Raw genomic sequence first — 18,690 nt, forward strand, 5'->3', positions numbered from 1 at the left:
AGGTAAAACATGAGAGTACCCATTTCAAATGTATATCTGAACATACGTTACTATCCACAAAATAAACGAATTGCTCCTGAATTTAAGGGAAGTAATAATAACCTTTAAAACTGTATTGCTGATCATGCTTTCACATTTCTGTGCTAGACAATTAAATTTATCAGTGCCTAATACATTTATTTAACACTGTAAGCTAAACAGTGTCTTGCAAAAGTGTATTTGAATTGGAAAGTCCGAAAAAGTTAATAATACACAGATACTGCCTCCTCACATATATTCAAGAAACATAAGTGATGAAAATATGTGTTTTTCTGAGACAATAGATATCATTTTAAGGTCTGATTTCTTCTAACCCCAAGAATCAGATGGGCTGATTCAATATTTTGATTCAATATACTGAGTCAATCAATAACTCAGAGGAAGGCTCTTGAATAAAAAGGTCCAAACCTTTCCTTTTCTTTTGTTATGAACAAATAGGAAAAAGGTCACAAATCCTCTAATGTCATTTTTGTAACGAAAGATATTCAGAATCACTGCATGGGAACTGGGAATGGATCATACGCACAAGGTAAGTAAACAGTCTTTCTACAACATCGTTTATTAATTTCTGATAGTGGTTATATACAGAAGATGGAGTTCAGATCATACTACCAGTTTTCTTCTTTATCCACATTCAACTTCCATCCCCCCCTGTAATTTAAGTGATTTCGATCTTAAAATTTGTTTTATATGAAAACCACAGCAAATAATGTCTGCAAGATTCCATAATCTCTGACTGATGAGGAAAGAGTAGTAACAAAGGTAAACCGGAGCTCTGAAGGAGCCAGCCACAGCAGAGAAAGACCAAATATGTTTGACTAAATACCTCCTAAGTTTAATGGACCAGGCAATGTACACAAAAACTGCTTCAGATTTTAGAAGCTAAATGGCATCCAAATGGCTTCTCTAATTTGTTGGGATAATAGCAGAGGCACAAGAAGTTAATTAGAGCATTGACACAACTGTAACATTTAAATGTTACAGGTGTATTTAAATGACTTAAATATGGGGAATTTTGTTGTAGTTCTGGGGTACCACAACTGAACAAGCAGGGAAGTGTGAACAACTACTGCATTTTCAGAGCTAGGATGCCTTTCTAGATATTAGTTCTCTGCCAGTAATATAAAATACACAGAAAATTCAATAATGTGGTAGGTTAAAATTTGATATGAAAGATGAAACCGCAAGTAATGCGGAACATGAAAGAGAAGCCATGAACAATACAGCTAAGTTAGAGCTCCATCAATGTTTTGACTTCTCATTTTCTCCTGTTATCAAAACTTTACGTTTTACACTTTTTGGTATGAGAGAATGGGTCTTGATCATTAACTCTACTTCTAAGAAAATCTATTTTTTATTCAATGAAGCTAAGTTTGAAATTTACTTACTAACATTCTTCAGTTCTGAAATTATTTCCTCCTCAGGGTGAAAAATAACTAGTTATATCAGTTTCCATAATCATTTTAGCAGTTTTCAAACACAAAGATAAATCAAATTATGGATTGTTTTCATGTGCTAGTTGGAAGTCTAAAGGCTAATTTACAGATAATGGAGATGGGAAATAAGAACTGATATGATAGAAATCATATCAGTTTGAAGTCTTAAGGTATAGCGCTTGTGTCATCAGTTACCTTTTAACACTTTTTGTAGAGTACCTAGTTTATAGGTAATAAAAATTACAAAAGGATCTTAAATTCTTACAGTTTGCCAATATTTAAATATATTGAGAGGGAAGACAGTGAAAAGTATGTGAGGTGAGCTGTGATAAAATCTATAGGAAAGGTAAAATGAAAAAAATAACACAGAGAAAAGCAGTAGAAGAGACAGACCTGAGTTTCTTCTCCTTGATGATTCCGCTTCTTCTGTGATCACATCGTGTAATGTACAGACATAGACAAAGGAGATGGGCGTGAGAGGATGTATTCAGAAGGTTAAAACTGACACTGAGGGAAAGGGCCAAAAATTGTTTTAGAGAGAAGTCTGCAGAGCAGAGTTAGTAAATGGGGAAAAAAATAACACAGACACCAGAAGGAAAAAGAAAGCTGAGGAAGAAGTGGTTAAACTACTGTTGTTGAAAAAGAACAGCAAAGACAGGATTAGTATAGGAGCTGAGGAAATAATAAAAGTTATAACTGACAGCAAAGTCAATCCTTGTAATGAAGCTGAAGAAAAAGCTGGATAGTAAAAGGTATGTTAACTAGCATAAATACTTTTGTTCATGACTGTTCAACTTTTTGGAACGTTAGCTACTTGAAGGCGAGTCTTATTTTTCTCTTTCAGGTACTGAACATTCAATTTAAAGTCGGCAATGGGAAGTCTATTATTAGATTTTTCAGTTATTAAGTTGTTGCAATTTATGCTGAACCAAACTTTAATATCCAAAATGGAAAACAGATTTATTTTATTTTTTTCTGAAAGGATATACAAGCTCAGGAATTTCAGAATCCACATAACACACTCTGGAAAGGACTGCATTATTGTAACACTCTGCCAAAGGCAATATTATCAAGACCAAAACACAGAACATGAGAAAAGAGAATGTATAGCTATTAACTCTCATGGTCAATTCAACAGATACTTTTTCAGAACCAAAAGTTACTCTATATTTCACAGAAGTCTAAGTTACTCCAAATGCATGCAAGTTAAATGCCAAAGCAACTGTCTCATTACTTACTTTATTACTTCACATTCAAACACACACTGCCATTTCAGACATCAAGAACATCTGAGGGACAGTGCCATTCTCTGTACTGAAAAACTATTTGTAGCAAAAGGACGTGAGGAATTAATTTTGAGAAGTAATAATAATTGCAAAGAACTGTGAAGCTACCATCACTAGCAGAACAAATGCATTCTTCCAAAAATCATCAGAAATAATAATGAAAAAACCCTTCATATATATTTATAAGCCCTGGTCTAATTTCAAATTGCAGTTTGTTAATGAGTCACAAAACATTGCTCATAATTCCTTAACACCGCAGATGTTAGATTAAGAATTCAAGAAAAGTTCATACACCACAAAAATATGCTATAATTTTATCCACATTTTACATTCAATACCAGGATATCATTGAAAAATGCAAAATTAGAATAAGCAATATAAATCAATAAAATGAAATGAAAAACAACACTGAAGTTCATCTGATAACCACTGTGTTCTATAGTTAAACAATTTTATTCTATAGCTGGCAGATTAGAACTTTTATCTACCATCAAATGCCAAGACTGTACCAAAACTTTGTTGAAAACAGAAGTAGCTTGTAACATTTATGTATTTAGAATGCATTTTTAGGCAATTAAATTTGCTTACACAACGAACATACATAAGTGCTATATATGAGGTATGTAAAAGGAAAGCTGACGGTTTTGATAAAGGCTACTATGTATTCACAAGTTAAAAAAAAAGAAAAGGCATATAAATATCTTTTTATCTGGGCAGGTACAGTGAATCCATAGGATGAAATACAATTAAGCAAATACAAAGCTCTATATCTCCCTGGAGTATTACAGCTTGTATTAATATAGTGTTGCTATAATTGCTGTATCTGTTAAATAAATAAATCATTATTACCACTACCAAAACCCAGCTGAAGCACTCAAAATTTTCTGAAAATGTTTTCTATCACATATAGATAGCCCTGAAGCAAGCACTCCTACTGCCAGAAACAATTAGGCCTCTATCATGAGCCCCTTATACTTCATTTATTATTTTTTATATCCATAAGAATGCATAGCTTTGAGACATATACTGCATTAAGATAAATCCTTCTCAAGAAATTTGCAAAGGGTGTTTGGAATCACAGTATTTCCAAATTAGGAATATGCCTGGTATATTAATGCAAGGCATTCTAGTAGTGTCAATGGGGCTCAGCACAGACACAGATTTTGCAACCAGATTTTACAACCAAATGACTAGTGTTTGATTGCATATCAGTCACATGTACCAACACTTTTCAATAACTGCATTTTTAAAAGTCCTCATGCAAAGTATTTGTTCTGAACAAAAATTTTACACATCAAAGTGGCAAACACAAATATTTGTTAATTACAAATACTTTTCAGTGTTTTTACTGATTGTATATATTACAAGAATAATTCTAATAGAAGCCAGAGAGGAAAATCAAAGATAATAGGTATCTTCTTACTGTGGGCACCTTTTCAGCTGCTATCTCACCTCTTGAGATAATGGCTTATAATATTTTTGTACTTATTGTTGCAAATATTAATGAATTAGTAGAAATTGTGGCATGGTAATGTACCAGCTTCTCTCAATTAACAACAACAAGAAGGAAGTACTAATAGCTCAATTAATCTAAACACAATAGCACTTATGTGAATCAATCTCCTCCTCATTAAGAAGCCATGCCATAATCCCAAACAGTAGTTTGGAAATGCTCTTGCTCTGTAGTTTGTAATCCACTAGAACAGATCTCTGTTGATAGAGATACGTTAAAATCTAAGAACAAAATCATGGAATAAAATTCTGTTAAATTTACATCGTGTCAATAGGCAGTCTTATTTTGCATAGTTATTGCTTTGTTGTGGAACTAGCATTTATTTGGAGTGATTGTTAATCTTGATGTGTGAGAGCGGTATGTGTAAGGGTATTATACACAGATTTAGAAACAAATGAGACTCTCAATGAATAAACTTACAAAGTAAATGAAAATGAGGTATTGTACTGCAAGTCTGAATAGAACAAAACAAGTACCATCTATTTGATCATGATTTGAGACAGAACTTTTTATTTTAAGTATGTCACTCACTAAAGAGAAGCATTTAGGAACATGGTGTTCAAAAAAACATGCTTGAAACCTTACACAGCAGACATGCCTATCTGAAAGTCTAAAAGCAGCATAGGACAAAGAGATGTAAGTTAATTACTTTTTTTTTTTTTTTTTCTCAAGGCTTTTCTTAATTTCAGTTTTCTCCTCTCCTTAGAAACAAAGATCTTCCACTGCTTACAAGGTCTCAGAAATTTCTGTGACTTCCAGATTCGAAAGCCTCATTTCTGGACACTCTTTACAAAATAAGATGTGCAATAGCAGAATCAAACAGTTATCATCTTAAAACATGGAGGAGACTTTAAGATAGAAATATCCCATGGAGTCTGTATGTGCCATAGATACATGTCATTAGTCTGGATGTGATTAGATCTGATGGATGACAATGCATCTAACTCTCAATAAGGTGTTCCCTGACACCATGCACTCTGCAATGCTAAGGCTACAAATAAAAGAGGAAGATTAGACAGCAGAATAATTAAGAGCAGAAATATTTGATAAAAGCAGATTTAGAGCAAAAGGGTATTCGACTACATTGAGGCGTGAATAAAATCAGTTTTCTGCAAATCTCTCTGATAGCGTTAAGCCACATGTTCTAGCTATCCTTCCTATAGATACAGAGCCTGTTCCACACTTCTGAATTATTTGTTTTTAAATTCCCTACTAGTTAAAGGTGAGCTCTTTATTTTAAAGTGTAAATCCACACACACAAAATCAGCCCTATACTGGACAGACACTGACATTTTTTCCTCATAAAGACAAGCAGAGGACTAACTCGGACAACGAAAATACAGGGAAGACAGAAGCAATACATTTAATTTTGCAATTACATTATATATGCTATATATAATATACCCTAGGTAAAGACAGTAAGAATATGGAAAATGTGAGTTATTCCTACCCAAAGACAGGGATAATAGAGAAGATGGTAGAAAACAACATATGAGAAGAAATCTTAAATATTCTCAGTTTCTGGAACTGCATAAATCAAATGAAACCATGTAGACTGCATTACTTTTTCATAAGTCTCAGGAGATAAACTAAATGAGGAATCCAGAGAGAGATTTAATGATTTTGCTTCTCTGAATAAAATTCACATTATAATTTTGAAAGGGAAAAAATACAAAATAGTAACATTTCCAAATGCTAATGCACTATAGTTACACACTGGATTTGAAGTACCATAAATCCTGAAAAGATAATGAATCTCACTAATAAGTTAGGTGATTTAGGTAGTCAAACACCAATACTGCTTCAGAAAAGATACCTAACAGCCTAGATACAAATACAAACTCTGTTCTCAATGCAGGACAGATGAGCTATCCTAAATCATACATCTTCCTATTCTAAATCTATTCTCATCCTAGTGATGTCAAGAAGTTTCACCATCTACAGAATCAGGTTGTCTGGGAGATCACACAGATCACTGCAGGAATGGTGCAAACTTCAAACCACAAAAGGCAGTAAAAGGATATATACAGAAAGGCGTGCAGTTTGCAAGATATTTCAGGCCACCTCACGATTTGTGATCTATCGTAAATTACAATTATACTCTGAACCAATGCAATTTGGCTAGGACACCGAAGTGCAATATTTGACTACTTCCGTGCCCTGCTTATACTGGGACTGCAATTCCTATCCACAGATAGGCATCCACAGAGTCCCCTTTTCTGTCTTGAATCCAATTCTTTGTTACTTTGGTACAGACTAGGCATATTGTCTTTCAAAGTGGTAAAGAAAAAAGAAAAAAGAAAAAAGAAAAAAGAAAAAAGAAAAAAGAAAAAAGAAAAAAGAAAAAAGAAAAAAGAAAAAAGAAAAAAGAAAAAAGAAAAAAGAAAGCAAATTTTAGAAGAAGCAATTATATTAGAGGAATAGCTGTTTTAAATAAACCATTGATTAATTGCAAGAAGAGTCACTGGAAAGTGTGCAAACATGCCTTAATAAACCATTTATTAATTGCAAGAAGAGTCACTGGAAAGTGTGTAAACACTCCTCTTTTTTCAAGACAACAATTAGTCATACCATATATTCAACCTACGTTACTTCTCACTTGTCACAAGTTAAAAGATCCTCACAGATTCAATATGTAATTATTTTTGTAGATTTTACCCACTTTGCTGCTTTTCAGATTCCACAGCACACTCATAAGATCCTTTTCTGTACCTTCCCCCCCAGCCCTTCACAGCATACTGAAACTTGCATCAGGGCCATGGGCTGTTTCTCCTTCCCTTCCCTAACCCATTTATTTTAAAAACTACCAGTCACTTTTCCTCTTCAGCAATCATAAATTAGTCCATGACTCCACTCTGCCCCTCTCCTTTTCACAAACTGACAATTTTATACCAGCCTTCTTTAACTTCTTTAACCATAATTTGTTACTTATTCAGTGCTCATGATGTCATTTATATGAAGTACAAGTGTGCTCTCCTCTCTCTCTGTGTCCCATCATTACTTTGTCTTTTCCAGCCTCTTTCATTCCTCATTACTAACCATATCTCCCTTTTTATAATTTTCAATCATACTCCCAATTCTAACTACAAACTCTTTTAAAATAACCACCACTTTGGTTTGAATTATTTTTTAGTACTGTTTTACTGCTTCAACTGATTCCATGTCAAGAGATAAACTACAATATTATAGTCACAGCGAAATCATTTCTGAAAGACTTTGTCTATGTACAGTCAAGGAACAGTCAAAGAATACTTCTACCCAGGAGAGAGACATAAATGTTCCATAGATAAAACAAGACATGATTCCCTTCAAATTTAAAGCCAGTCTCCCTATATAAAGACTTACCATTTGCAAGCATGCATTACCTTTGCATTTTCTGATGTGCTTAACCTGCCGTTGTTATGCTTCCTCTAAAACTTTAGTACTATATTCAAGAAATATGGCTTTTCCCCAAATAATTACAAGGACACTCAATTTTTACTTCATTCCATTCCAAGATATATAAATCCATTTCAACTATTCCATCTCATTTTGTTCATTCATATTAAAATCTGACAGCACTTTCCCATGTTCTGTTCTCCGAATGTTGCTTAGAAATTGTCTGTGGCACAGGTTGGATATTTGATGACACTGCAATCTTTTCAACAGGCAACAATAATGAAGCCATTACAGGATGGTTTCCAGATAATAATCATCAAATCTACTATGTCCAAGGAGGAAAAACAGGGGAAAATCAATAGTGTTTCCTTTGCTGCCTCATGAAGGCAGTTTCTGCATTACCTGTATCATCTCTGGATGGTGACACAGTTTGCTAGACTGCATTCAGCTTCCAAAACGTTGAACGGTGAGACTGATTGAACACTTCAAAAACAATTGACAGGTAACAGACGTGAGTATCATTGCCTTGATACCCTAAATTATGTGTTTTCTCCCTTTAAATAACCCTGATGGGTTCAATAGACTAGCGATGATACTAGATGAAAATAACTGCTTTTTAAGAAACAGTATCTTGCCTAACCTTATCTCTGTAAGTACAAGACACATTCCCTAGCCGTAGCCTACCTCTTCTCGAGCTTCATGTCTTAAGGCCTCACACATAAAAATGCAAAAAACATGTGAAAATGTTTGCATGCTGTGCTTTTTCTAGGTTGGGGTTTTTTTTTTTTCCTTGACTGACCAAGGAGATGTCATTAGAGGACTAGAGCCTTATTCACTATTCACTTTCTGTCACATGCCATCTACTATAGCTCAGAGGCAGGGGTGCTGAAAGTAGAAATGCTTAATAATATTAGATAGGAACAAATAACTATTCCACATACTCTTTGATTTGGTGGTGTCCTGAGAAGGCCAGTATTCTCTGACAGAGTGCTGACATAGGCTAGAGGAAGGGCATACACATTCAAGACATGGCTTGAATTTTGATACTATGCTTACTGATGATTCTGCAATTTTACCCTTCTAGTCCTTCAAAATCTTTGCACAAATATAATTGATTTTTTTTTGTAATATATGAAACAATAGTTTTGCAAATAGCCTCAGAATTTGGAGATCACAGGCATTGTTAAGAAAATATGTTGTATTCAGGAACAGGAATTTTATCAGTGTCTTCTATTGAAAATCCTGAAACATAAGAATCATTTTACTACTTTATTTAATGCCCTTAAGTTGTCCTCCAACAAATATGCTAATCTTATGTCTAGTCATGCATATTTCTTGAATATTAATGCTTCACATGATACAGTATTACCATTATTTTTTCTGCTATTTGAAATTTTGTTATCTATTTATGTTTTATCTACAATTTGCTCACAGTCTCAGTTCTCCACTCAAGGTATTTATGTAATCAATAGCAATTTTTTCTCACTAATTTTCTTAGCTGTAATACTGCCATGGCTATTTCCATGTGACTGGTTAGGTTAAATTCTTAACAGACAAACTGAACTTAAAAAGGGGACAAGCTTCCGTAACAGGCTATTAGCAGAAAAAATTGTTGGAAACGGCAACCAAAACACGGCAACAGCAATATGAGGTGCCCGTATTCCTTCTTGCTTCGCTCTGCAGACTGCCAACTGAAGCCAGGGACGGGACTAAGCTGCATTAGTATGACCTTGCTGTTTTCTGTGCAAACAGAACATTTAAAGCATTCTCAGGTGAGTCCTGAGCAGAGGGTGAACACCATACTGGAAAGCTTCAAGGAATTTGAAGCTTCCTTAGGTAGATTCCACCAGGCTGCATCACTCACTGTTAGATCATGGTCACAGATACAATATATATCAACATCCAGGGGTGAATACAGTGTTATGACACGTCCTTCCAGATGTTCTGACTGCTATGCCTTGAAAATGCAGTGTTTGTAATGATATAAGGCTGTCTATAGGGGGCAGTAGTGTGCCACGTGTAGCAGATGAAGCAAACCCTGGAAGCTGCACTGAGGTTACACGGGTACTTTTCCACTTCTAACACTTTAGTACGTAGGGCTTTTTGACAAACAGAAAATCAGTTTGGAAAAGCATCCCAGGAGTATAGGTGCGCACTATTTGGTGCTCCTTGCAGTGTTCAGAACAACCTCAGATATTTCTGCCTCGTGTATCATTGTCCCATGTGAACGTTCCATGGAAGACATTACTGATAATGTAAATCAGAGCAGAATTTATGCTCCTGCCAGGCACCAGCCCCCACAGAAAGGCCTAGGACTGTAGAGTGTAGAACATAATTTTTTACTCAACTTTGTATCTATTCTAGACTTTGGCTATTGCAACTGTGGCTTTGCAAACCAATTCTGTGTAGTCCCTGCAGCCCTGGAGGTAGTGGTACTGTTCCAGAGGGAAAAATAGCTAAACATCAGATAAATATTGTTTTAATATATCAAACACTTCTAAGGTGACAACTTTTAGTGTTCATGTTTGTTTCTGACTTCTAGTCTATCTGGGTTTTTTGTCTTACAGTTACAAGATTTCACTTATGTTTCAAAATCTAGAATGCCTCAAGAGCAGCCATCTAACAAAATATGGCTCCTGTTTCTAAAAAAATGTAAAGGTGGCTCTAAACGATTATTGCTAATAACTATGAACATGTCACTGCCTATATCACAGTTCTAAGCCCACTTCAGCTGGGAGATGGAGATAATGTTCTCATGTAGCTACTATGTAAGGGAAGAGTCTGGGCAGAGATATTACTCTGCCGAACTCGCCCTAGAAAGGCAACAGTGAATATCTGCAGGCATTACATTTTGAAAATGTCATTCAATAGTTAAAATACCAGCTGGAAAAGAAGAGACATTACACCGATCCTGACTGATGAGCAGGATTTGTTTTATCCTGTAACTTCCTCTGACGCATTAAAAAGTCAAGAAACAAGAAATCCAGCTGCAGGCCTGGCCTTTTGCAGCTAGGTTCCCTAATTCCTAGGTTCCAGAATCCATTCAGATTTTGTTGCTTTTCTTCAGTACTGACTCTTGCACTTTCAGCTGTACAATAGTTGAGCTTCAACAAAAAACTTGGAAATGATCAGCATGTAGGTGAGCTAAAACTGAGATTACAGCATTTAGGAGGTGGCACAGCTGGCCAATCTTGTAAACTGTAACATGTCATTGGGAAAAATGTTGTTATTTGAGTGAGAAAACTAATATGCCCAGCAGAGAGAATCGCAGCCCAAAACTGAACCTGAATATTCTTGGAACCGAAAAATTCTCATTCACTTGAGTAGATGTGGAGCAGCCTTTAAATACAGGATGAAACCTGCAATCTAAAGATATTTTCTTTTTTTTTCTTTTCTTTCCTTTTCTTTCCTTTTCTTTTTCCCTTTCCTTTTCTACTCCTTACAGTGTGCTTATCACCATAATATCACAGCACCTTTTGCAAGGCATAAATTAATATGATTGGCACCTTTCCCTGTCTGATTCAGAGGAAAGAACAAAACTATTATCATCATCATTATCACTAGTTTGACTTCTTATTGCTATGAATTCATAGGAATGAAGATAGAGTTGAAGAACTTTAAGTTTGGGATGGAAGAAAGTTTGTGATAGTTTTTAGTTTCAGATGTACAAGATGGGGGAAGGAAGAGTTCTCTTAGATTGAAGAACTCCAGACGTACAGAGATATAAAATGCAGCTTGTATAAAAAAGTTACATCAGAACATTATTTCTGCCATGTGTGATGGTGCAAGGTTCTAGATTCAAGTCTTTAGAAGATGGCTTTCACACCATACATGCAGCAGATACCTTGGTTTGGTCAACTAAGACACAGCATAACTCATACTTGGATTCCTGAGGCTTACACACGCAGATAAACCATAACAAAATCCAAAACTAAAAAGCAAGCTAAGCCTAATATTGTGCCAGAACACTTCATTTCTAAATGATGTGCATTCTAACACAATTGTTTACAAAAGCAGATCTATTTTGGCTATTCTAAAACAGAACTATGTAATCTAAACGGTCTCTACATACTAAAAATTTCACACCAAAGTGAAAAAAAGAAGGGTACATCAAGCACACACACATTACAAAAGCATGAAATGTGTCTTTATAGTCTCATGCTTTCATGTGGTTTTCCAAACCCTGACAAACCTGGCTCAGAATGGTGTTTCTTTTTCGGCAATGGTTTGTCATCAGTTATTGTACCATTCACCTTTTTCTGCTGGTCCTCCCATGTAACTTCTAGCATAAACCAAAAAAAATCAGAAATATTATGTAATTTACATTGTAAGACACCTAATACCATTTGGGACAACTTGATCTAAACAAATGTACTATCATTAACAAAAATGTAGATTGATTGTTTAATTTAGAGGCCTGTGGTAGAGACAATTAGTAAACATCTTAAACATGGAACAGAACATACTATACAAGAGTTAGTATTGATGTAATTTGTCAAATATCCCGCTCTCTTTGATATTTAACAATTGGAATAAAAAACCAGGAGATTATTTACACAATAATTACTTCAATTTTTAAAAGTTAGCACTCTATATTCTATAGCTTCTTACAATATCTTTGTGTTTCTGTAAATTAAAAAGTAAGTTAACAATATTTTGGTAAAAAAGTCTTTGCAAAGGTATAATTAAAAAAAAACAAAAACAAAACCAACTGAAACAGCAATCACGTGTGTTTACTTTAAATTGACAAAGTATTTTTAAGTATGAATTGTTAAGACAAAACTAGGTTGGGTTTACTTTCTAAACCTGGGATTTGACTTAAATTCAGTTTTTATTTTAGGCAGATTAAATTACTCAATAAAACCTCTCTTGTAATTATAGATCCTGTACCCTGAAACCAGCATTTTTTACCTAACCGCTCAGAAAAAGAGCTGTGAATAGGAGCACATACACTCTCCTCCAGACAGAGACTCCATTCTCTAGACTTGCAAGACATTAGCCTTTCTGAAGTTGTCAGATATTTTGGTCTACACTTTAATTCTTCATCTTCTCACAATTAAACTGGGTGGTTAGCATAATACTGTAGGTTTTTAACATAACACTATAGGTTTCAAACCTTTTGTTATCTCATACCAAACCCAAATCTAGACCAATTAACTAGACAGATTTAATACCCTAAACTCCATTTTTGTTTTGGGCTGTTAAGAATCTGCTTATTTTCCTGATCCCGCAAAGTGCAAAGTTCCTAACAGCAGTTGCCCACAGATATGACAGCTTTTGTGGTCACAGAAATAGCCCGTGATGGAGAACACAATACTTATGGAATATATTTTTAATCTTATAAATTAAAAATAAATTGACATAAAGTGATATTAGCTTATTTTTTTGCCTTGTTAAAATGAGGCTGAGGGGTATCTGACATGCAAAATGTAAACATGTAAAAACGTTGTCTGTAGGCATCCTGCAGCCTTCTTATCTGTGTCTGTTATTCTATGACAGGCTGCTGTCCTATAAAAGGTGGCTTTGATTTTTTAAAATGATGGATTTGTAGGCTTCAAGTAATACATCAATATAATGATCTCATGACACCACAGATATGCATGCTGAAACAGAAACTGTCATCTTTGAAGTAACATGTGTAGTAAGTACTAAATAAGAAATTTGAAAATGAACATTCTGTTTCCAACTGTGGAAATAACATCTTATAGTTTCTTCCTAACAAAAATATGATTCCTTCTTTTTCTCTATGAAAACACACATTTAGCAATACAAAATTTACTGATGCCGTCTATGCTTCCTTTTTCTTGGATAAGTCCAGAATTGTCTTCTTAACTAACACACACACACACACACACACAAATCAATGACCATAGTAAAACTACTTTTGAATTTAAGGGTTAGTCACTGCTAGGAAAAAATATTAGACAATGATTTAGGTCAAATAGTGGAGATACTTCGAATAAGATATAAAGTAGGCTGACAGTATTCTCAAACACAGGAATTTGTCAGGATATATACCAAACAGTGTAAATACTGAAGAATAATCAGGAAGCCCACAGTGATTTCCACACTAGCTTTATGATAGTTTTAGAAGACAGGACCTTCTTGATCAGAGTTTTCTCAGAGCTCCTGGTTCAGCTCTGAATCTAAAAACTGGAGTTTGCTCAGTCACCAAAATCACTTGCAATACCAAAGTTCCCTACCAAAAGGAAAGCTTTCTTAAGCCTTGCTAATTTCTTGAGAGCTAAGTATCTAGAAAATAGTTAACCCACTTGGGATCACTCTGGAAGTGCTTCTATAATCGCACTTGACTTGACAAGCATGATAAAATAAATATCAAATAAAAATATAACTCTTTGAATAAATATTTTTGCCATGTGTTAAATTTAAAAAAGAAAAAAAAAAAAAAAAAAACAACACAAAACAAAAAACCTAGCAAGACAGGCTACTTTTTTGTGTTTATACTGAACATGATAGTATGAGCATGTAAACACTTTCAGAAAACGTTCTAATGACCATCCTTCTATAGCTTTAGTAATTCTTAAATCATGTCAGCATTAAATTCAAATGGCTGCTTAATTTTATCAGCAGTTAAGTGCAACTCTCAGATTGAGTGTATGCAGATTGGAGGTACTCCAGATCAAGTGAAAAGCATCACTGACTTCTAGAACATCACGAGAATTTGGCTAGTAATGGTTATTATTTGAACTGAGAAATAAAAATAGATATATCCATTAGATGTACTCTAACATTTAACCTTTTTTTCACCATTTTCTAATTCCATTTCCATCTTCGTGCTCTACAAAGCTAAGAAAATATGTTGTTAAATTACAGCTTTCTGTTTGGGAACTAGTAAGAGATGCTGAGGAATAGGCAAAATGCTAAAGGTCAGTGCTGTCCATGTCCTCTCTGGATTGATAAATATGCATTATATCTCTAACATCTCTTTGCCCCCACCCCCAAGGCAAAGGGCCACCATCTATTCCTTTGTTGTTTTAACCAGAGCCAACTTTAGTCAAACTGTAAATATTTGGACAGAAACCATACAGTTTTCTAATTCATCATTCACCTCTTACCACTCTCACTTCTCATACAAATGAACTTCAGCCTGTCTTATGTTGTGATAATCAGTTTTGTCTTATGTATAAAGGAAGGTGTAACTTTACTGAATATTTATACAAAAGGACCTCATAGGTTATATTAAATATGAGATTCTCAAGTCAGAATATTTTAGTTATCTGATGCATCGCTGGGGCTGGAAGGATTTGACAAGTGCACTGATCCAGATTTTTCCCATCAGTATGGAAGGTCCCATCTTTAGCTGTAGTTGTTTCATTAGATGCAGCTGTTTCACCTACCCCCTTGGCACTGCCCACCACAGTGAATTATGTAGCTGGGCTCTCCCCACTGCCCTTCAGGATGACACTTGATTGTGTACCCTTCCCTCCTGAGAATGATACTCACTTGTGCTGCCTGCAAGGGGTGTGTGTGTGCACTCCAGTAGATTTAGTGTTAAGTACAACCCCAACATTTCCTCCATTTTTGTTTAGAATATTCAATAAGAAAAATATTAAAAATAAGGAAGTAATATATGGTAAGAATAGTTGCATATCTCCAGCTTTTCTGAATTTCTAAACATGCCAACTTAGCACAAGGAATGTTGCAGTAGAACTGGGATGATGCAGCAAACTGCAGAAGTACAAGATGATGCAGCAAAATACCAGATGCTAATGATGGGTTTTCTTAAGCAAATGCTACCTCCCTCCTTTCTTTCCTCCTCACTACAGACAGTAATGGCCCTTTCACAATTAGCCTTTGCTTGAAAGATTTCATATATACTTTCTCTTTTACTTTAATTTCTTTTTTTTTTTATTAAATCCACTCAATTTTTATATTCTTTTCAGCACCTAAAACTTCTGTGAACCAATTTTTATCAGTGCATTTCTAGTTTTAGACTTTTAATTAGCTTATCAGAAAGTCTTCACTTTTTCGTTAGGACATAGTTAATTTAGTCATCTTATCCTGCAAAAGAAAAATCTTCAGAACCCCTTTTTATTTTTAATTTTGTAAGATGAATGCTCAGAAAGGAATTATGTTCTTAGTAATTTATGGAAACAACTACTGTAAAAATGAGTCAAAAGTGGATTTGGCTAGTGCTTCTGAAACACAAAGCAGCACAACAACAAGCCATTAGAAATGCAGGATAAACTGTCAAAAGCTGAGAAACGTTTTGAACCACATATTTAAGATCTTTAACTCATGCATTAAGAATACAAGAAGAAGTATTAATTAAAGAGGTAGAAAAGGCTAAATTCATGTAATACAAGTTTTCATTTACAAAACAAAGTCCCTAAGAAAATAAAAAATAAAAGCCATCAGTCTTGAGAGTTCACACAGAAAGAAATGTTCTCAGCTGTATCAAACATCTACTAGGAAAGCAAATGGCTTCAAGTCATGATACATGAATCATCCCAGATGTACTACATTATCTCTGGAATGAATCCAGCCCCACCTTGCACCACCAGCATGCTGCTAATGGCATCAAGGCCAGCTCCAAGTGGTACAAAGTCAGCAGTGAAGGCTTCATGCCAGGCTGCTGCTGCTCCTACGCCAGAGAAACCTTCAGATGCCTCAGTTAAATAGCACTGATGTTCCCCTACCTTGCTGTAACAGCAACTAGGCTTGTCAAGTATCTGAAGACAAATAACAACACATATAGTCTTTTTTCTGACAAAATTTAGAGCAAGATCTCTTGTCTCTCTAGATAACATGCTACAGCAAACCTGAGGACACCACTCTTAGCTTCCTCTTGACACAGTAACAGTCAACCTACATTTTTTGTTCTATACACTGGAAGAATAATTCAAAGAATGATTCTATACATTGCAGCTCAAGGCATTCATTTGAGACATGATAATCTGTGTTTCCTCCAAAGAGTGAAATGAATTTGGGTCTTGCATCTTAGAGCATTGTCCCAAAATGCTGGTAAAGTGTGGGCAGTGTGAAGGCAGGCAGAGTACCTCTCCCTTCTGTGTTCTATGAGCCAAACAGCACACACACGCGCGCACACACCCCTTCACATCAAAGTAGTTGGCAAATTTGTGTCAAATCAATTAATGAACGCTGGGGTATGTTAATAACATTCTAAAATAAATAAACTGTTGTTCATAAATGGCTATGTAAGCATCACATATCATGGTTTTAACTAATACAGCATTCCAATAAAAATTCTGACATATCTGAATTATTTATTGTTTTGATTTCATCTTCCTTACTGAACTACACATTCTGCAAAAAAAGGCCTGGGCTTCATTCGCTGGGGCTGCTGTGGGAATACATTAAAAGAACTTTAATGGAAGTCATTAGGTAGGCAATAAAAAATATTGCCACATATCTTCATTTAATATTATTATTACTAGTATAACAAAAATGATAGTGCACTGTAGGTTACTCCTTTACTCCAGAAAAGTTTCTTCCAATTGATTTCAAGGCTAGATTATTTGTAGATGTAAATCACTTAACAAGTCTAGTCCAGTAGCAGTCTCTTCTCATCATATTTCCTAGCCGCAAATTCCATCAATTCTGTTCTAAGCTTATTTTTAAAATGTTTTACTAGTAGATCCCTGTATATGGGAAATAAAGTCATTTGAATCTTCTACTGCTTATTTTAAAGAAAAGTTGTAAATGTACTCAAGCAAGGTCACAGACAATACTTGTTGCAGTATCGTTCAGTAAACACAGCCTACCTTTAGCTAAAAATCAAACTATCATGCTGCTGCTTTTCTACATATCATAGAGTTTTAAAACTCAAAGAAACACCAGAAAAACTTACATGGACCAGATCAGTCAGAAGAAAAAATGCAGTCAGTTAATGGTACATTAAATACGTGTATATTAATATTTAGTAAAGTATATTTAAAGATCACAAAGTAAATATATTTAAGCCACTATCAAGACTTTTTCTTCAGGACTGTTTGGGGCAGGGAGAGGATTTGCGTGTTTGTTTTGTAGCGTGTATGTTTTTAAAATATGGCAGTTTTGCTCCCTCTTCTGGTTATATGCCTGAAACACGTTAGAAATGAGTGTGATACAGCTGGCCTGCTGGCCTGTTATCAATAGGCATATTTTGGGTATCTCAGAAGATCAGCTCTACTGAGTCACCGGTTTGGATAATCACTGCAGGTTTACGTTGGCAGTACTGATTTAACGTGGGAGAAAGGGTGCAGGGAGCCTATGAGGGAAGCAAAAACACCATGTAAAGATACCACTGATGTTTCTGTATACTCCTGAGATACAAGTCATAGGAGACTGGGGGCCAGTATCCTGGATAAGCAGTACTACACACTCTTTCTGCTCATATTCCTTTTCCCCAGCATACACAACTGGTCTGCTGAGGACCAGGCACAGGGCTAGACAGGTTTTTAGTCAGACCTGCCTCATACTGCCATGAAAGGTAAACACAAAGTCAAAATATCTCCAGAATCTAATGATTAATGAGTTTAAATAAGGCAAATTGCAAGTAATGGCCGACATAAATGTGGAGCAAAATGCAAGCTTCTGCTTTGCACCTCTCTCATAGTCTCTGCTCAGTTTGCATTCTTCTGTGGGTGCTAGGGAATGCTCTGTGCACACAAGGAAATGTGAACAGCCTACAAATCTACCCTGCGGAATGCAAGATGTAAGGTTTAGCTTGGTATACGGGTGGTTTTTTTTCCAGGTTATTTTTATTCTTTACTGAAAAAGATTATAGCAAATATTTTCTATGCAGAAAGGTAATTTACTATTATATGACCATCTCTATCTCTCTGTCTCTCTCTCTCACAAACACACAAAAGCTCTGCAAGCAATCACAGATGTTCTACCCTTGCTAAGTGCAGTTAAGATTGAAGTTTATGGCACAACTCTAAAATGTGAAAAAATTATTCAGTTCAAAAAATGGTTCTGAAAATAAGCCAGTAGTTTTAAGCACTTGTTGCCTTAAAGGGGAAACTAACCAGTAAAGAAAATACAATAAATGGTTACAGAAAAATGAAAAATA

General features: G+C 35.1%; 1 protein-coding gene across 50 annotated transcripts in view; it reads right to left on the minus strand.

Annotated features, from left to right (window-relative positions):
- Positions 1–18,690, minus strand: part of RIMS2 (regulating synaptic membrane exocytosis 2) — a 483,861-nt gene that overhangs the window by 109,046 nt on the left and 356,125 nt on the right. For 37 of the 50 annotated variants that reach the window (XM_055800464.1, XM_055800455.1, XM_055800475.1 and 34 more), the window contains 2 exons: positions 11,845–11,934; positions 1,869–1,901 (listed from right to left, as the gene is read on the minus strand). The exons of 2 other annotated variants lie outside the window; for them this stretch is intronic. In XM_055800464.1, the coding sequence (XP_055656439.1) occupies positions 1,869–1,901; positions 11,845–11,934 (123 nt within the window). The remainder of the gene's footprint in view (positions 1–1,868; positions 1,902–11,844; positions 11,935–18,690) is intronic. 11 more of the 50 variants (XM_055800457.1, XM_055800454.1, XM_055800448.1 and 8 more) reach the window with 3 other exon arrangements.

Source organism: Falco peregrinus, chromosome 3, assembly GCF_023634155.1.
Source record: "Falco peregrinus isolate bFalPer1 chromosome 3, bFalPer1.pri, whole genome shotgun sequence".
Lineage (NCBI taxonomy): Eukaryota > Metazoa > Chordata > Aves > Falconiformes > Falconidae > Falco > Falco peregrinus.